The sequence below is a fragment of the Delphinus delphis genome, chromosome 9, assembly GCF_949987515.2.
Source record: "Delphinus delphis chromosome 9, mDelDel1.2, whole genome shotgun sequence".
NCBI classification, from domain to species: domain Eukaryota; kingdom Metazoa; phylum Chordata; class Mammalia; order Artiodactyla; family Delphinidae; genus Delphinus; species Delphinus delphis.
Window position 1 is genome coordinate 38,613,369 of NC_082691.1, and position 18,564 is coordinate 38,631,932.

An 18,564-nucleotide genomic window follows, 5' to 3' on the forward strand; every position below is an offset into this window, starting at 1 on the left:
ATACAGTATTTGTCTTTCTGATTAATTTCACTTAGCATAATGCCAGTGAGGTCTTCACATGTCCTGAAGATGGCCATTTAGGTTTCCATGTTTTGGCTGTTGTAAATAATGCTGCAGTGAATATGGAGGTGGGTATCTTTGAGTTCGTGTTTTTGTTTGCTTCAGATAAATAACCGGAAGTAGAATCTCTGCGTCATTTTGTAGCTCTGTCTTTAACTTTCTGAGGAGCCTCCATACTGTGATCCATAGTGGCTGCACCACTGTTTTCTAATTTCACTCTTAAGATCAGAGAACATACTTAGTATGACTTTAATCCTTTAAAATTTATTGTGTCTTGTTTTATGGCCAAACATATGGTCTGATCTGGAGAACTCTCCATGTGTACTTGAGGAGAACATAGACTTTTGCTGGTGGAGTATTCAATAGATATGTTAGATATAGTTGGTTTATAGTGCTTTTCAAGTCTTATTTCCATGGTCATCTTCTGCCTAGTTGTTGTACTCATTATTGAAAGTGGGGTGTTGATATCTCCAACTGCTGGATTATTTATTTCTCCTTTAAATCCTACCAATTTCTGCTTCATGTATTTGGGGATCTGTTAGATAAATTTTTATATCATGTTGAATTGACCTTTTTTAAATTTTAAGATGGGTTTATCTTTAACATTTTGGATTTTTTCTGGTATAGCTACTCCAGCTTTCTTACAGGTTGCTGTTAGTTTGATATGTATCCTTTTTCATCCTTCTGTAGTCAGTATATTTGGATCTTTGAGTCTCAGATGTGTGTCTCCTGCAGACAGCATACAGTTGGGTTTTTAATCCAATTTGACAATGTGAGTTTGGATTGTTTAATCGACTGAAAATTAATGTTATTGATATACATTGACCACTTTATTTTCTGTTTCGTGTGTGTCTCTTTTCTCATTACTTCTTGCTTTCGTATCAAATGAATATTTTCTATGGAACATTAATTTGTTTATTTTCTCACTTTAACTTTTTATTTTCTTAGTGGCTACTCTAGGGCTTACAGTATACATCTTAACATAATTCAGATATATGCTAACTAAAATCTAGGGAGGTACAGAAATGTTACTCTTAAATAGGTCTATTCCCTTTTCTGCCTTTTTGTGCTATTAGTGTTAGGTGCATGTATGTTAGAAACCCAATAATCCATTGTTGTTATCACTTCATCTTATTTTACACCAGTTATAGAAGTTGAGAAGAAAGGTGAGCTGTATTTATACGGAATGTCATATTAAGTTTTTTGTTTTCCATTTTCAGTTTTCATTTGTTACTGTAGATTCAAGTTATCATCTGTTAGTTTTTTCCTGTGATACAGCTTTACTCATCTTTTCCTTGTCACAATATGCTGTTTTTGTCAAATATATATTTCAATATTATAGGTTGATCAATTAACTTATATATTTATTTTATACATTCCTTTTTAAACCTCTTAACATAAGAAAGGAGAAAAAGGCATTTATAACTTTTTAATTTTTTTTAAAATGATTTGTGCTCTTTTTTCATGTGGATTTGAATTATTGTCTAGGGTTGCTTTCTTTGAGCTTAAAGATTTTCAGTGTTCGTAGGGTGAATCAGCTAGCCACAAATTCTGCTTGTTTGCTCAGAATCTTTATTTTGATCTGATGTTTGTAAATGCTCATTTTACTGGACTTAACCTTTAACAGGTTTTTATTATGAGCAGTTACCATATCACCCACTTGCCTTCTGGCTTCCATTGTTTCTGATTAGATTCAGTTGTTAATCTTATTGGTGTTCCCTTGTTAATGATAAAACATTTTTCTTTGGCTGCTTTCAAGTTTTTTTCCTGTGATTTTAGCTTTCGCGTTTTTACTATGATGTGTCTGGATATGAATTTCTTTGTGTGTATTCTGCTTTGGGTATACTGAGCTCCCTGAGTGTGCAGATTGCTTTTCTTGGGAAATTTTCAGTCATAATTTTTAGAATATTTTTTCTGCTCCTTTCTTGCCTTCATTTTTCCTCTGGTACTCCTATTACAAAAATGTCTGTAATGATGTCCTACATTTCTCTGTGACTCTGTTCATTTTTCTTTGTGTAATCTGTTGATCTGACTTGAAGTTCAGTTATTCTCCTGTTCAAATCTACTGTTGAACCCCTCTAGTGAATTTTTCATTTTAGCTATTTTGCAATTCTAAAGTTGCTACTCAGTTTTTAAAAATAGGTATTCCTAATATTGATAATACTAATGATCATCATACTTTATTTCTTTATGCATGATATCCTTTCTTTCTTTGAACATATTTATAATACCTAATTTGAAGGCTTACCTGATAAGTGTGACACTTGGGCCCTCTCACAGGCAGATTCTGTTGCCTGCCTTTTTTTTTTTTTTTTTCCTTCGTATAGATCACACCTTCCTGTTTGGATGCATGTCTTTACATTTTTTGGTTGTTGTTGAAAAATGCATATTTTGGATAATGTATTTTGTCAGTTCCAGTTACCTCCTACCTACCTACCCTAGGCTTATTATTTTCTTGGCTACTAAAATAGACCAGCAAAGTCACAGTCTTATTCCTGTACAGGGCAAAACCTCTAAAGTCACTTCAGAGGGTGCAGTTCTAGACAAGTGTTGAGTCGCCACGGAATGACAGTCGTTTTAGCAGGGTTCGCTTCATCTGTATTTCCCCGATCTCTGTTATACTGTCTGCCTTTGACGCCCAACTGATAAGCTCCATTCATTGCCTGCTGACTGCTCTTTTTTCGGAACAATGCCCAATACATAAAGTACCCTACAGTTTGATCCAAGTAAACTCTGGTCCGTTAGCCAGGGGTAGTTTGTAAAGCCGGTGTTGGAGGTTTGCTCTGATTCTGGGGGTGGGTGGGTGGGTGATTCTTGTTAGCTGTCTCTTGTTCTGGTTGTCTCTGGTAAACTAGCTTCCCTATGGTTCAGCTTTTTGCTCTCATGAAGCTCTCACCTTCCTCTTAATTGCTTACCATGATCTCCGTTTCTTTTGAGAGCGTGCTTACCCTTAAACTTCCTCACACTTCCAATTAAGCAAGTTCCCTTGGGGAGAGCTTAGTAGCTGTCTCTTCTTAGAGCCTGTCTTTCTCCCTGTGAAAAATCTCCATGCCACTGCTTTGGAGCTACAGTTGGGCATGTTGTTTGAGTGACACCACTACTTCGTGAGCAGGGTGCTGCCTGGAGACATTAGACTCATCTTCTTTTTGCCTCTCCTGGCACAGAACCTCTGCCCTGTGTGTGACTGGGCCAAGTGTGATCGGGGCCCCAGTATTCCCTACCTACCATGCCTGGGGTGGGTCTTGGACTCTATTGGGTGGAGGCTATGTGGGTGAAGGGAGTCTACAACCTCTTGGCCATACTTGCTGGTAACTGAGCCTTTGTGACATGGAATTGAGTGGGATGGGAAATGCTGGCACTCTGCACCTCCCACTGGGAGCTGGTGGGAGAGGGAACCCTTTCTTTTTGGCCATACCTACTCTGAGTGGAACTTAAGTCACATTGAGCTGGGTGTTGTGGAATGAAGGAAAAAAAACAGATGACGGTTCCAGTACCACAGACTCTGTTCTTTCCAAGGTTTAAGAGAGATTCTTAAATGTTAATTTATTGAATGCCCTTAGTACAATTTTCAAAGGCTTTAAATGGTTGTTTTTTTAAAAATGCTTTTCTCTAGTTGCAGAGAGTCTGCACAGCTCTTCATGGAGACATTTTGTATGTCTCATGTTCTTCTAAATTTTTATGTCATTGTCTGGCATAGAATTAACCGTAAGTAGTTAGTTAATTATAAGTAATAGAACTATATTTTTTTCCTTAAAAAGCACTATGACGTATGTGCATGTGTGTTCCTTTCCTGTCTTCTAACCTCTGCTGATAGGTGCTAGGCTTGACAAGTCAGGCTTGCTCTTTTTTTTTTAATTGGAGTATAGTTGATTTACAATGTTGTGTTAGTTTCAGGTGTACACCAAAGTGAATCAGTTATACATATACATATATCCACTCTTTTTTAGATTCTTTTCCCATATCGGCCATTACAGAGTACTGAGTATTGAGTAGAGTTCCCTGTGCTCTACGGTAGGTCCTTACTAGTTATCTATTTTATATACAGTAGTGTGTGTATGTTAATCCCAACCTCCCAATTTATCCCTCCCCCCTGGTAACCATAGGTTTGTTTTCTACATCTGTAACTCTATTTCTGTTTTGTAGATAAGTTCACTTGTACCCTTATTTTTAGATTCCACATATAAGTGATACTATCACTTATATTTGTCTTTCTCTGTCTGACTTAACTTCACTCAGTATGACAATCTCTAGGTCCATCCATGTTGCTGCAAATGGCATTATTTCATTCTTTGTTATGGCTGAGTAATATTCCATTGTATATATGTGCCACATCTTATTTATCCATTCCTCTGTTGATGGACATTTAGGTTGCTTCCATGTTCTGGCTATTGTAAATAGTGCTACAATGAACATTGGGGTGCATGTATCTTTTTGAATTATGGTTTTCTCTGGATATATGCCCAGGAGTGGGATTGCTGGATCCCCTAATCAATGACAAAGGAGGCAAGGAGATACAATGGAGAAAAGACAGCCTCTTCAATAAGTGGTGCTGGGAAAACTGGACAGCTACATGTAAAAGAATGAAATTTGAACACTCTTTAACACCATACACAAAAATAACCTCAAAATGGATTAAAGACCTAAATGTAAGGCCAGCAACTGTAAAACTTTTTGAGGAAAACATAGGCAGATCACTCTATGACCTAAATCACAGCAAGATCCTCTTTGACCCACCCCCTAGAGAAATGGAAATAAAAACAAAAATAAACAAATGGGACCTAATGAAATTTAAAAGCTTTTGCACAGCAAAGGAAACCATAAATAAGACGAAAAGACAACCCTCAAAATGGGATAAAATATTTGCAAATGAAGCAACTGACAAAGGATTAATCTCCAAACTATACAACTCATGCAGCTCAATATCAAAAAATCAAATAGACATTTCTCCAAAAAAGACATACAGGTGGCCAAAAGGCACATGAAAAATGCTCAACATTACTAATCATTAGAGAAATGCAAATAAAAACTATAATGAGGTATCACCTCACACTGGTCAGAATGGCCATCATCAAAAAATCTACAAACAGGGCTTCCCTGGTGGTGCAGTCGTTAAGAATCTGCCTGCCAATGCAGGGGACACGGGTTCGTGCCCCGGTCCGGGAAGATCCCACATGCCGTGGAGTGGCTTTGCCTGTGAGCCATGGACGCTGAGCCTGCGCGTCTGGAGCCTCTGCTCCGCAACGGGAGAGGCCGCAACAGTGAGAGGCCCGCGTACCCCCCCCCCCAAAAAAAAGAAACAAACCTACAAACAATAATGCTGGAGTGGGTGCGGAGAAAAGGGAACCCTCCTGCACTGTTGGTGGGAATGTAAACTGGTATAGCCACTATGGAGAACAGTATGGGGGTTCCTTAAACAACTAAAACTAGAACTACCATAAGGGCTTGCTCTTTATCTACCTTTCACCTACTTGGACTTTACTCCTTCCCTATCACCCCTGGCTGTCTCTTCACTTTTGCTATTATGCCTAGGCTCCAAATCTCTGCTTGAGTCACTGGAAATGGCCACACAATTTGTACAGCCTGCTTGGCTCTCACATTAGCTTTGATTTTCAGCCAGTCCCTTGGCTTTTGTAAACTAGTTTATGGACTGTTCTTCTCAGATGTTGGTCTCCTTGAGACCAAATTTGTTCTTAGGTATTAATGTTATATGCTGCAATTACATGAAAGATAGGACATATTATAGTCAATATAAGACAGCTGGGTTAAGGCCTACCCTAGGAAGTTTAAGGCTACTTCACCAAGGTAGCTGTCTGGTAATGACCTTCAAGACTATATTACAGTGAAACTTATTAAAGGTAAAGGGAAAAGCTGTCAGATAAGGTGTCTTTTTAAAGATTAGATGCATCTATTAATGAGACAGAGCTTTCATAGGAGCAATTGAAATCAATGGATATTAGCCTCAGGGAGCGTTGCATCGATGCTATATTTGAATGGAGCTGTTTTTTTGCAGGAGTTAGAGCAAGACATATATTCATTGTCACTTGGCTGGTGGCTGAGCTCATTTTGGGGATCTTAGGGAATATGTCTTGTTCCTTAATGATGTAATGTGTACATTAAATACTTGAAGGCACACTAACAAGTAAATATTCACGTATAATCCGTTTCAGTTCTTTGACAGTAGTCTCCGTCCCATCTTCAGGGAATACTCAATTGTATCTTAGCATCCTTTGTTCGTATTTGACTTCAGTGGCCTGTGATGAAGAGGATTTTGGATCCATAATGAAAAATTATTTCTGTCTCTAATATATGGAACTGTAGTGGTATGAGATTGGTTTTTGACTGGAAATGATTTGATTTATGAACGAAATTAAGACTTAAGTATGTTCTTGAGGTAGCTTGTTGAAGGTGTAAGATCTGTTTCAAAACAAAGATACCGAGTTCAGAATTTGACTTTCAGATATTTTCTGACTGAAATAACTGTGTCATTTGTCTCTCTGTTTATGCTTTAGGCTGCAGGAGCAATCCGACCTCTCGTATCTACTGTCATCAGTCCATCTGTAGATGGCTGCTTAGACCACTCACTGGAACGTGCGAGACACAGGGCAAGTGAAATGCCACAGGCCTTCCTATTTGATGTGATCTATGAAGCATATCAGCAGGTAAGAATCTTTGCTTTTTGACAGTCTGCTGTGTTGAGGGTCTCTAAGAACCACCCCCATATTTGGAGATTAGCTAGAAGAACTCAAGGAACTGAGTACATAGTTGGACTCAAGGCTAAAATTGATTAGAGTGAAGTTGGATGATAAGAGAAAAAGACCCAGGCAGAGTCTGGAGGAATCCATGTGTAATCTTCCTCATGATCTCTTTCCTTCAGTGTCGCACAAAGTACACCTTCCGTCCAGCAGTGAGAAGGCAGCAGTTTGGGTGTGATGTTTCTTTTCAGGGAAGCCCATTAGAGATTTGATGTCTATGGTATTGTGTTGGTCACATAGATACCCTCTGCCTTGCACACAAACTTCAGACTCCCAGGAGAAAAGCCGGTGTTCAACATAAAGCATATTGTAAACCATATTGTTTATGTGAACATCAAGGCACAGTGAGCCACTCTTACCAGTTAACTGTTCACTGGAAACACTCCAAGAGCCAAGTTCCCAGACACTGGCTGAGGGCCCACCTGGTGAGCAGGTCTACTGCTCAGGCCTGCAATCTCAGGCCTAATGTAGTAAACATTTTGCACAGCTGTATAGATATTTTGTTAAAATTTTACAGGTAAGTGATTTCAAAATATCAAATCATTCATGTTTAGATTATACTGGATTGTCTTTGTTTTCATGTTTTGGAAACATTTTTGTACCTGTAAATTTTACTGCTATTCATTTCTGTGTTTATTTATTAAACAGTTATTAAATATCAGGTAAAGTGCTTGTCAGAAACTTCCCAATGAAATAAGATCACTTACAACAACTAAGGCAGTGCTTGGCTGATGTTAGACAATCAGTAAATAGAGAAAGATGGACTTTAAAGAATATGAGATAATGGTAACATAAATATTGACATTTTATAATAAAAGAATACCGCATTTTGGATAGAAAGTTAATCACAATGAATCAATCTTGACTATCAGTTACTGTTTTAAATATCGAGAATGTAAATCGTAATCAGTTTTCATGGTATGAATAGTCGTCAGTGGTTTGTTTTGTTTTCTTAAAACTCGTTATACAGAAATTTACCTGTATTTGATCATTAATCAAATATTACCCTATCGATAATCCTATAAAGCCTAAATCTTGCTAAATCTTTCTAATATTTTTTAAGCTTAATGAAAGAATTTGTTCATCTTTATATAAGCATTTACATTAAGAAGAATAAATATGTTAGCTCTGTCTTAGAAAATTTAATATAACCTTATGATCCTCACACTAGAGTAGCATGTTTCAACGGTTTTTAGTAGAGAACTAAGCCCTAATACTCTGAGGCAATAGTTGTCAAATTATGGTTCCCAGACCAGCAGCATAAGCATGTTTTGGAACTTGTTAAAATGCAAATTCTGCGCCTCCACCTCAGACTTAGTTACTTAGAAACTCGGGGAATAAGACCCATCCATTTGTGTCTTAACAAGCAAGCTGGCCACGTGATCCTGACTGACACTGAATTTTGGGAACCAACACCCTAAGGTATCCGTTGTATGTGATAAATTCTCTTCTGTTGTGTTCTTGGGAGAATGAGAACGTAGTCACACAAAAATAACTGTTCTGTGGCTCAGATGAGGAATTCTCAAGCCATTTTAGAGGTTTTGATACAAGTTCTTATGAGAATTATTTTTGATCATAAAGGCGTTCATAAGGAAATTTGTGTAAAAGATGTCTCTCATCTATATGATTTGTGTATATATATATGTTTGCTTTTAATGAATAGAGAAGAGTAAGATGTGACAGAGTTCCAAGGGTGGGAAGTTGTTTTCTATAGAGTGGTCAGAAGTACTCTGTGAAAATGTAAAGTTTAAACCAACATCGGGAAGTAATTGAGGCGATGAGTCATGCAGGTAACTGACAGAACATTATTTTATGCACAGGACGCAGAATCTAAGAAGGTGGAGCAAGGCTGGAAGAGAATGACATCATGGGGGGAAGTAGGAGGTGTACCTGGGTCCAGTATCTTGTTGAGCCTTAAAGGCAATGTTATGGGCTTTAGATTTTACCCTGAATGAGAAGGGAAGACTTTGGATGGTGCTATGTGAAACCTCACTTCTGTGGGGTCACCTGTCAGTTGTGGGGATGGTACCTTACAGAAGGGAAAGAAGTAAGCTATAGTGATGATCAAGGCAAAGATGATGACAATTAGGGCAATTTGGATAGTAGAGTATTTGGTGTGAAGTGTTTGTTCTGAATATATTTAAAAATAAAATGAGGATAAGCCAATTGGTCTCGTATGGGATATCAGAATGGGAAGAATCATGGGTCCAAGAATTTGCTCTGAATAACTAGAATGTAGTTGCCCCTTTTTTTCTTTTTTATTTATTTTTTTTGGAGTATAGTTGCTTTAAAATGTTGTGTTTCTACTGTACAGCAAAATGAATCAGCTATAAGTATACATATATCCCCTCTTTTTTGGATTTTCTTCCCATTTAGGCCATCACAGAGCATTAAGTAGAGTTCCCTATGCTATACAGTAGGTACTTATTAGTTATCTATTTTATACATAGTATCAATAGTGTATGTATGTCAATTCCAATCTCCCAATTGCAGTTGCCCTTTATTGGGATGGAGAATGCGAGAGGAAGAGATGGTTTTGTGTGATCAGATCAAAAGTTTGGTTCCGAAAGACTAAGTTTGAGATTTCCTTTAGACATACTCAACTGTATCCCTTAACCTTTTTGACTATATGGAACTAGAATTCTGTGGAAAGATCCAGATAATGATAGGCACTTGAGAATTGCCATCATGCAAGGCATTTAATGCCTTGGAGTTAACTGACCTAACTAGAAAAACAGGTACAGAGAAAGTAAGAGCTACAAAGGCTGAACCCTGGGGCAAAGATTGAGTTTGTGAAGATGTATTAGTTTCCTATTACTGTTGAAACAAATTACCACAGACTTACAGAATTAAAAAAAATACTTTAAAATTCTAGAGATCAGAAATCTAAAATCAAGGTGGTAGGGCTGTGTTTCTTGAGACTACAGGGGAGACTATCTCCTTGACTGTTCCAGTTTCTAGAGGCCACCTGCATTCCTTGGCTTCTGGCCTATCCCTCATACCATTACAAGCTCTTGATTTCAATGTCACATCTAATCCTAGTGATGACATCAGGCCCATCTAGATAGTCCCAGTTAATCTCCCCATCTCAAAATCTCTAATCTTATCTTCAAAGTCCCTTTGCCATCTAAACGACTTATTCAGATTCTGGGCATTAGGACATGGATATCTTGGGAAGGGGCATTATTCAGAAGAGGAGTGGCCAAAGAGTAAGAGGGTAATGTCCCAGAAGCCTAGTGAAGAAAGGGGCTCAGGAGTGATTGAGCAGTTGTTAAATGCTGCATAGTGGTTTAAAAAAAGGATCGAGAACTGACCATAATAAGCCTTAGCAGTGTGAGATCGCCAGTGTCGGGGTGGTGGTGGTGTTAGTTATGGAAACCTGGTTGCAATTGATTGACTAGAGAATAGGAGTGCCGCTTTTTATAGGAACATCCATGCATATGGAGCAGAAAAATGGGGTGGCCGAAGGGGGTTCTAAGCTGAGAAATTTTTTATTAAGGTGGATGGCATGACAACATATTGATAAAATGATGGAGTGATTTAGTAGAAAGGAAAAGACTGACACTGTATTGAGAGGGGATGGACAGTTCATCCACAGGGATAGGAGGAAAGGCCATATTTGGGTACAGATGTAGATTAGTAGATGCAGTGGGAAGATTTGTTGGAGTTTGTTGTCCGATTTTTATTAGTGATGCGGGGTGCAGATCATCAGCTGAGACACAGGGAGGGGGGAGGTATCTAGGCTTTAGGATAGAAAAGGATACCTCTAGTCCATAGTAAATACTGACTTGTATTGTTAAATTCTTACACTTAAGTTAAAAATACACAAAATCATCCCAAAGAAAAAAATCTATCTATTTTCCAGGGCTATTTTCTGGACATTTATGGGAAACTGAAATATTTGATCAAAAAAACTGCAAAACCATCAAATGGGTCAATCACTAATGTGGCCTTGAAATGTGGACTTGACATGTGAACTTTTTATATTTTATCAAGGGTGTAACTTTGCTTTGTGGTACTCACGTAGAAAATACATGATAGTGTTGATCATTTACTGAGTTGAGCAGAAATCGGGCAGTTGTAAGTAAGGTCATATGAGATTGTATTATACATAGAAGAAACACATCTTAATCTGATCCAAAGCCATATGGCCTGGCCAAAAAGGTGGGTTTTTCTTGTTTTCTTTTTGTTGTTGTTTTTCCCGAGTTTGAGGTTATGGATGACTTCTCCTCATCAAATTGGGTGCTGGGCAGTTATAGATGTCAAGCTGCAGTTCTGTCTATGAATCTGCTGGATTGTTTCCCCCACCATTTCTTGTCTCATGTCATTCATCCTCTTGTTCTGTGTGCTCTAGTTATGCTTACTTTATTTTCTCAAATATAAGTTTGGTCCTTTCTGGAACTTTACTTCCTATCTTGCTGTATATCCTTTAGATAGTAAGTAAATTATCATTTAGGGAAGCCTTTACTGTCCACCCCCACCCCCACTAGGTTAGTCTAACCCACTACACATTTTCCTAGTGTCCTGTTTTTTCTGCCCAGCATCAAAATTAGAATGGAATGATTACTTGGGAAATCACTTACGAAATGTCCAGCTCCCCTGCTAGACCATGAGCCCTGTGAAAGTAGGCACGGTACCTGTCTTAGCAACTTGCCTGATATTTTATTAGTACCGAGTGCGTATTTGTTCAATGGATGAGCATCGAAGTGTATGCATATAAATATGAAAAATATCCAATGTACTGCTTCTTTTGGGCCACTTTTTCAAGATATTAACACTGTTTCCACTCTGCATTTAGGTCCCTATGCAAATGTCACCTTCTCAGAGAAGCTTTCCACTGATAACTTATATATAAAAATGTTCTCTGTCATGTATTGCTTAATTCTGCTTTTAGTTTCATTAGATATCACTAATGTGTTTTTGGTAGATTTTTCTCTTTCCTGCATGACCGCTCCATTAGAGCAGGAATTTTATCTTATTTGTTGCACCTGGAAGAGTTCATGGCTTACATGATGTTCTTAACATTTTCAAATGTAAGAATTTTATCCATACGTGGGTATATGTAGATACATGTTTATGTGTTAACACTTAGGTCAGTTATTATGTAAAAAGCTTTGCATGGGGTAATATATATGTTATGTACATACTGCAATTTTTTTCTAAAACCTTCAAGAAATTCATCTGAGAAATTAGAAGTATAGGCAAACATTTGTGTATAAAGCTAGTGATTTGCAGCATTTTTGTAAATGTGAGAAATTCTATTCGGCCTCTATTTCTAGAGATTAGTTTTGAATGAATTTAAAGAGCCACTTAATGAATGGATAAAGAAGATGTGGCACATATATACAATGGAATGTTACTCAGCCATTAAAAGAAACGAAATTGAGTTATTTGTAGTGAGGTGGATGGACCTAGAGTCTGTCATACAGAGTGAAGTAAGTCAGAAAGAGAAAAACAAATACCGTATGCTAATATATATATATGGAATCTAAGAAATAAAAAAAAAGGTCATGAAGAACCTAGGGGTAAGACGGGAATAAAGACACAGACCTACTAGCGCATGGACTTGAGGATATGGGGAGGGGGAAGGGTAAGCTGTGACAAAGTGAGAGAGTGGCATGGACATATATACACTACCAAAGGTAAAATAGATGGCTAGTGGGAAGCAGCCGCATAGCACAGGGAGATCAGCTGGGTGGTTTGTGACCGCCTGGAGGGGTGGGATAAGGAGGGTGGGAGGGAGTGAGGGAAGAGATATGGGGACATATGTGTATGTGTAGCTGATTCACTTTGTTGTAGGGCGGAGGCTGGCGCACCATTGTAGAGCAGTTATACTCCGATAAAGATGTTAAAAAAAAAAAAAAAAGAGTCAAAGTTGTTTTGGGGGAATCTTTATGGAGCATGAAAATGCTCATGATATTAATATAACTCGTTATGTTAACTATATATAATATGTATTTATGCTTACATGTACACATGTGTGTGTATGAGTACACATACAAAACAGAAAAACTAGTTGGATATGTGAATACTGACATGTGACTGGGTTGATAGTAATTGAAGTCATTAAAAATCTGCAGATGTGATACACATGTAAAATATATAAATACTTCAGTATTTGGTTTTGATTGGTTTTGGACTTTTGCACGTACTTGCTTTTGTTGCTTAAAAACGATTTGAAAAACTTTCATTCCTTGAATTTTTAATGACACATTAAGCAGCTGCTAAAGGAAAAGATGGCTAAATTAAAGAGTAACAAATTCAGTAGTGAAATTACTCAGTCTATAGAAACATGAGGAAAACACCAGATTGGTCCAGAGGATTCTTATTGAGTATTCAAATACATAATCATGTTCTGTACTGTTTTAGAAAAATTTTGTACAAAAGCTTTTTAAATTACATGAATCAATTTCTTGAGGAAAATTGGTATGATGGGCACAGATGGTATTCTAAACTTTATTGAGACCTGGCCTCATTTCTAACAAGTTTTTAAGTTCTCAATGAGAATTTCAGAAGATAACTTGTTAAATTTTCATGAAAATGCACATGCCTGGAAGACAGAGCAGGACTCAGCCAGTGACAGAATTGTTCTCTTCAGTGTTAATGATGTACCTTTTGGTTTGATATACTAGACTTCACTGCAGAGATTAATACGTAGGAGTTAAATTTTCTCAATCTCCATTAAGAGTATTTTAATGAAACTGGCTGTTTAACCTGAAAGGGGAAAAACACCTTTCAAAAACATGCCTAAAACAGCCCTTGGATTCTTAAAGATTCCTGTCACTGAAGTCTCTAGATCCAAGAATACAATTATAAAATTAAAGGAATATAATAGGAATTTCCTTTTGTCCTACGTACCCTGCTCACACCCCACATGCATTAGAATAAAATAGGACTTGTATCTTGTACTGAGTGCTAACACGTTGGGGTTTAAATGCCAAGTTAACAAGAAACCAGTCAAAAGCATTGAACTTTATGAAGAGTCTTTCCTTTATATCCACAAGCATTACAGTTCTCGGAGGTTTTATTGCTGTTTTTACAGAGTGTACTTGCCCATTCCTTCTGCCTCCCTCTCTGTTTAGTTAGGCCTGGATTGAATTTGGAGGTGATGAGGAAGAGCCTCAGGATAGAGTTTCAGAAGAAACCTCACATCACATGGGGTTTTGAAAAGGAGAAGTAGGAAAGAGAGGAGGGCAGTAATCATTTTTATAAATGAAGAATTGAGAAAGGGATAGAAATGAAAAGATATGTAGTGGGATGAGTAAGTGAAAGATGGAAGAAACTGTGAAGAAAATGAGTGAAAACCAAATGAGGGCTCTTATGGTAAAGCTTTGAGTTGGAAATGAGCGACTTGTTGAATTAGTGGAAGTATCTGCAAAACACTATTTTTGCCCCTCAGATGTCAGGCACAAACTATGGTAGCAAGTTGCACATCTCATAAATAAAACCATGATCTATAGATTTATACTTTGAGAAAATAAATTCACAACTTGATAGTATGTTTGAATTTATTAAACACGTCCCAAAGTCATGCTTTTCTCTATTGGTCATATTTCTCAAGATGGTATCCTTCTCTCTTCTACCTTTATTTTTCTTCCAGTTACCCTACTTATATATATTCAGGTAACCAGATGAGTTCTGGTTCTATTTTGGAGAAATTCGAAAGTGCTATAGGAAAAAACGATTCTGTGACAGTGGCTGGGATCTCCTTTGAGAATATTTTTACCTTCAGAAGTTTCTTAACCATAGCCTAGAACAGTACTTTGTCTCTTATTTACTTCATGTATATGGAGAAAACCTTATAAATTATTGCTTCACAAACTTGCTTTTTTTCTGAATCTTCCCTTACATTGATAAGCTTTGATGGTACAGTTTAAAAACTAATCACTTGATTATCTTTTGATACAGCCCTCATCCTTCATGTGGACTTGGGTGGGGGGTGGGGGGAGGATCTCTCTTGATGATGTTCCTCCTGCCATCCTTGTCCATCTTTAATGTTCCACACCACTGATCCCTGCAAATGATCCTTTTAACATGCAAATCTGTCAGTGTTCGTCCACAGCTTTAGGACTTTAGGTTGTCCTCTGTGGTTCATAGGATAAAGTACCAGCTCCTAAGCATGGCATACAGTTACTGTCCATTGCTCAAAACTCCAGTCTACAGACTTCATGACTTAGTTTCCTTACCACATCTTTTATCCGATTATGTCTACTTTGGGTATATACCGTTCCTTTCATGTTTCATTAAAAATAGGCAGACAACAAAACAACAAATGGACCTAATTAAACTTAAAAGGTTTTGTACAGCAAAAGAAAGCATCGACAGAATGAAAAGACAGTCTACTGAATGGGAGGAAATAATTGCAGATGATATCACTGGTAAAGGGTAAATATCTAAAATATATGAACAGTTCATATAATGTCCAAAATAACCTGCAAAAATGGGCAGAAGACCTGAATACAAATTTTTCCAAAGAAGACATACAGGTGGCCAATGGGCGCGTCAAAAGATGTTCAACATCATTACATTGGAGAAATGTGAATGAAAGCTACAGTAAGATATCACCTCACACTAGTGAGAATGGCTATCATCAAAAATCCCACAAATAACAAGTGTTGGTGAGGATGAGAAGAAAGGGAGAACCTTTATACACTGATGGTGGCAATGTAAATTGGTACAACTATTATGGAAAAGAGCATGGAGGTTCCTCAATATACAAAGGATCTAGAGGTTCAACTCCTGGGTATATATCTGAAGAAAACAAAAACATTAATTTGAAGAGCGATATGCACTCCCATGTTCATAGTACCATTACTTAAAATAGTTATGATATAGAAGCAATTGAAGTGTCCAAAAAGTGAATGGATGAAGATGTGGTATATATACACAATGGGATAGTATTCAACCATAAAAAGAATGAAATTTTACCATTTGCAGCAACATGGATTGACTTGGAGGTATTATATTTAGTGAAATAAGTCAGACAACATATGGTATCACTTATTTGTGAAATCTAAGAAGCTAATGAAAACAGCAAACGAAGAGACTCAGAGATATAGAACAAACTAGTGGTTACCAGTGGGGAGGGGGAAGGTAAGAAGGGCAAGATAGGGTAGGGGATTAATAGGTACAACCTACTAGGTATAAAAGAAGTTTAAAAAAGTAAAACATCTACTTCACTATCATTTATTGGTCACCTTAATTCCTGGTGATTTTTTCCCCTTTATTTAAACTTTTGAAATCTGTTGCCTTATACCCTAAAGCGTCTTACCATCAAAGTTTTTAACGTGTATATACAGATACATTACAGTGCAAACTTGTCAGTTCCCTTCCTGTTTTGTTTTGGATCTTACGTGTTTACAACTGACTTGATGTTCTTTCTTGGTTTATCGTTGGTTACTGCAGTTTATCTGTGCTAGCCACCTCTTTTTTAAAAATTTTATTTTTTCTCTCCGTTTTCCAAGATCTTACTCTTCTGCTTCCTGAAGAACCTCTTCTGTTACATTTAATGCTTTTCTTAGTCAACTTTCATATGTATCTAAATACATGTCTTACTCAGGTGAAGTTTTTTTTTTTAACATCTTAATTGGAGTATAATTGCTTTACAGTGGTGTGTTAGTTTCTGCTTTTTAACAAAGTGAATCAGTTATACATATACATATGTTCCCATATCTCTTCCCTCTTGCGTCTCCCTCCCTCCCACCCTCCCTATACCACCCCTCTAGGTGGTCACAAAGCACCCAGCTGATTTCCCTGTGATATGCGGCTGCTTCCCACTAGCTATCTACTTTACCTTTGGTAATGTATATATGTCCATGCCACTGTCTCACTTTGTCACAGCTTACCCTTCCCCCTCCCCATATCCTCAAGTCCATTCTCTAGTAGGTCTTGTGTCTTTATTCCTGTCTTACCCCTAGGGTTTTCATGACATTTTTTTTTCCTTAAATTCCATATATATGTGTTAGCATACGGTATTTGTCTTTCTCTTTCTGACTTACTTCACTCTGTATGACAGACTCTAGGTCCATCCACCTCATTACAAATAGCTCAATTTCGTTTCTTTTTATTGCTGAATAATATTCCATTGTATATATTGCCACATCTTCTTTATCCATTCATCCGATGATGGACACTTAGGTTGTTTCCATCTCCGGGCTATTGTAAATAGAGCTGCAATGAACATTTTGGTACATGACTCTTTTTGAATTACGGTTTTCTCAGGGTATGTGTCCAATAGTGGGATTGCCAGGTCATATGGTAGTTCTATTTGTAGTTTTTTAAGGAACCTCCATACTGTTCTCCATAGTGGCTGTACCAATTCACATTCCCACCAGCAGTGCAAGAGTGTTCCCTTTTCTCCACACCCTCTCCAGCATTTATTGTTTCTAGATTTTTTGATGATGGCCATTCTGACTGGTGTGAGATGATATCTCATTGTAGTTTTGATTTGCATTTCTCTAATGATTAATGACGTTGAGCATTCTTTCATGTATTTGTTGGCAGTCTGTATATCTTCTTTGGAGAAATGTCTATTTAGGTCTTCTCCCCATTTTTGGATTGGGTTGTTTGTTTTTCTGTTATTGACCTGCATGAGCTGCTTGTAAATTTTGGAGATTAATCCTTTGTCAGTTGCTTCATTGAAAATATTTTCACCCATTCTGAGGGTTGTCTTTTGGTCTTGTTTATGGTTTCCTTTGCTGTGCAAAAGCTTTGAAGTTTCATTAGGTCCCATTTGTTTTTTTTTTTTATTTCCATTTCTCTAGGAGGTGGGTCAAAAAGGATCTTGCTGTGATTTATGTCATAGAGCGTTCTGCCTATGTTTTCCTTTAAGTGTTTGATCGTTTCTGGCCTTACATTTAGGTCTTTAATCCATTTTGAGCTTATTTTTGTGTATGGTGTTAGGGAGTGATCTAATCTCATACTTTTACATGTAGCTGTCCAGTTTTCCCAGCACCACTTACTGAAGAGGCTGTCCTTTCTCCACTGTACATTCCTGCCTCCTTTATCAAAGATAAGATGACCATATGTGTGTGGGTTTATCTCTGGGCTTTCTCTCCTGTTCCATTGATCTATATTTCTGTTTTTGTGCCAGTACCATACTTTCTTGACGACTGTAGCTTTGTAGTATAGTCTGAAGTCAGGGAGCCTGATTCCTCCAGCGGTGTTTTTCTTTCTCAAGATTGCTTTGGCTATTCGGGTCTTTTGTGTTTCCATACAAATTGTGAAATTTTTTGTTCTAGTTCTGTGAAAAATGCCAGTGGTAGTTTGATAGGGATTGCATTGAATCTGTAGATTGCTTTGGGTAGTAGAGTCATTTTCACAATGTTGATTCTTCCAATCCAAGAGCATCGTATATCTTTCCATCTATTTGTATCATCTTTCATTTCTTTCATCAGTGTCTTATAATTTTCTGCATACAGGTCTTTTGCCTCCTTAGGTAGGTTTATTCCTAGATATTTTATTCTTTTTGTTGCATTGGTAAATGGGAGCGTTTTCTTGATTTCACTTTCAGATTTTTCATCATTAGTGTATAGGAATGCCAGAGATTCCTGTGCATTAATTTTGTATCCTGCTACTTTACCAAATTCATTGATTTAGCTCTAGTAGTTTTCTGGTGGCATGTTTAGGATTCTCTATGTATAGTATCATGTCATCTGCAAACAGCGACAGCTCTACTTCTTCTTCTCTGATTTGGATTCCTTTTATTTCCTTTTCTTCTCTGATTGCTGTGGCTAAAACTTCCAAAACTATG

General features: G+C 37.4%; 1 protein-coding gene across 5 annotated transcripts in view; it reads left to right on the top strand.

Annotated features, from left to right (window-relative positions):
- The window catches only part of CRPPA (CDP-L-ribitol pyrophosphorylase A), a 362,199-nt gene that overhangs the window by 27,180 nt on the left and 316,455 nt on the right, over window positions 1-18,564 (top strand). For all 5 annotated transcript variants that reach the window (XM_060020425.1, XM_060020424.1, XM_060020426.1 and 2 more), the window contains exon 3: window positions 6,570-6,719. In XM_060020425.1, the coding sequence (XP_059876408.1) occupies window positions 6,570-6,719 (150 nt within the window). The remainder of the gene's footprint in view (window positions 1-6,569; window positions 6,720-18,564) is intronic.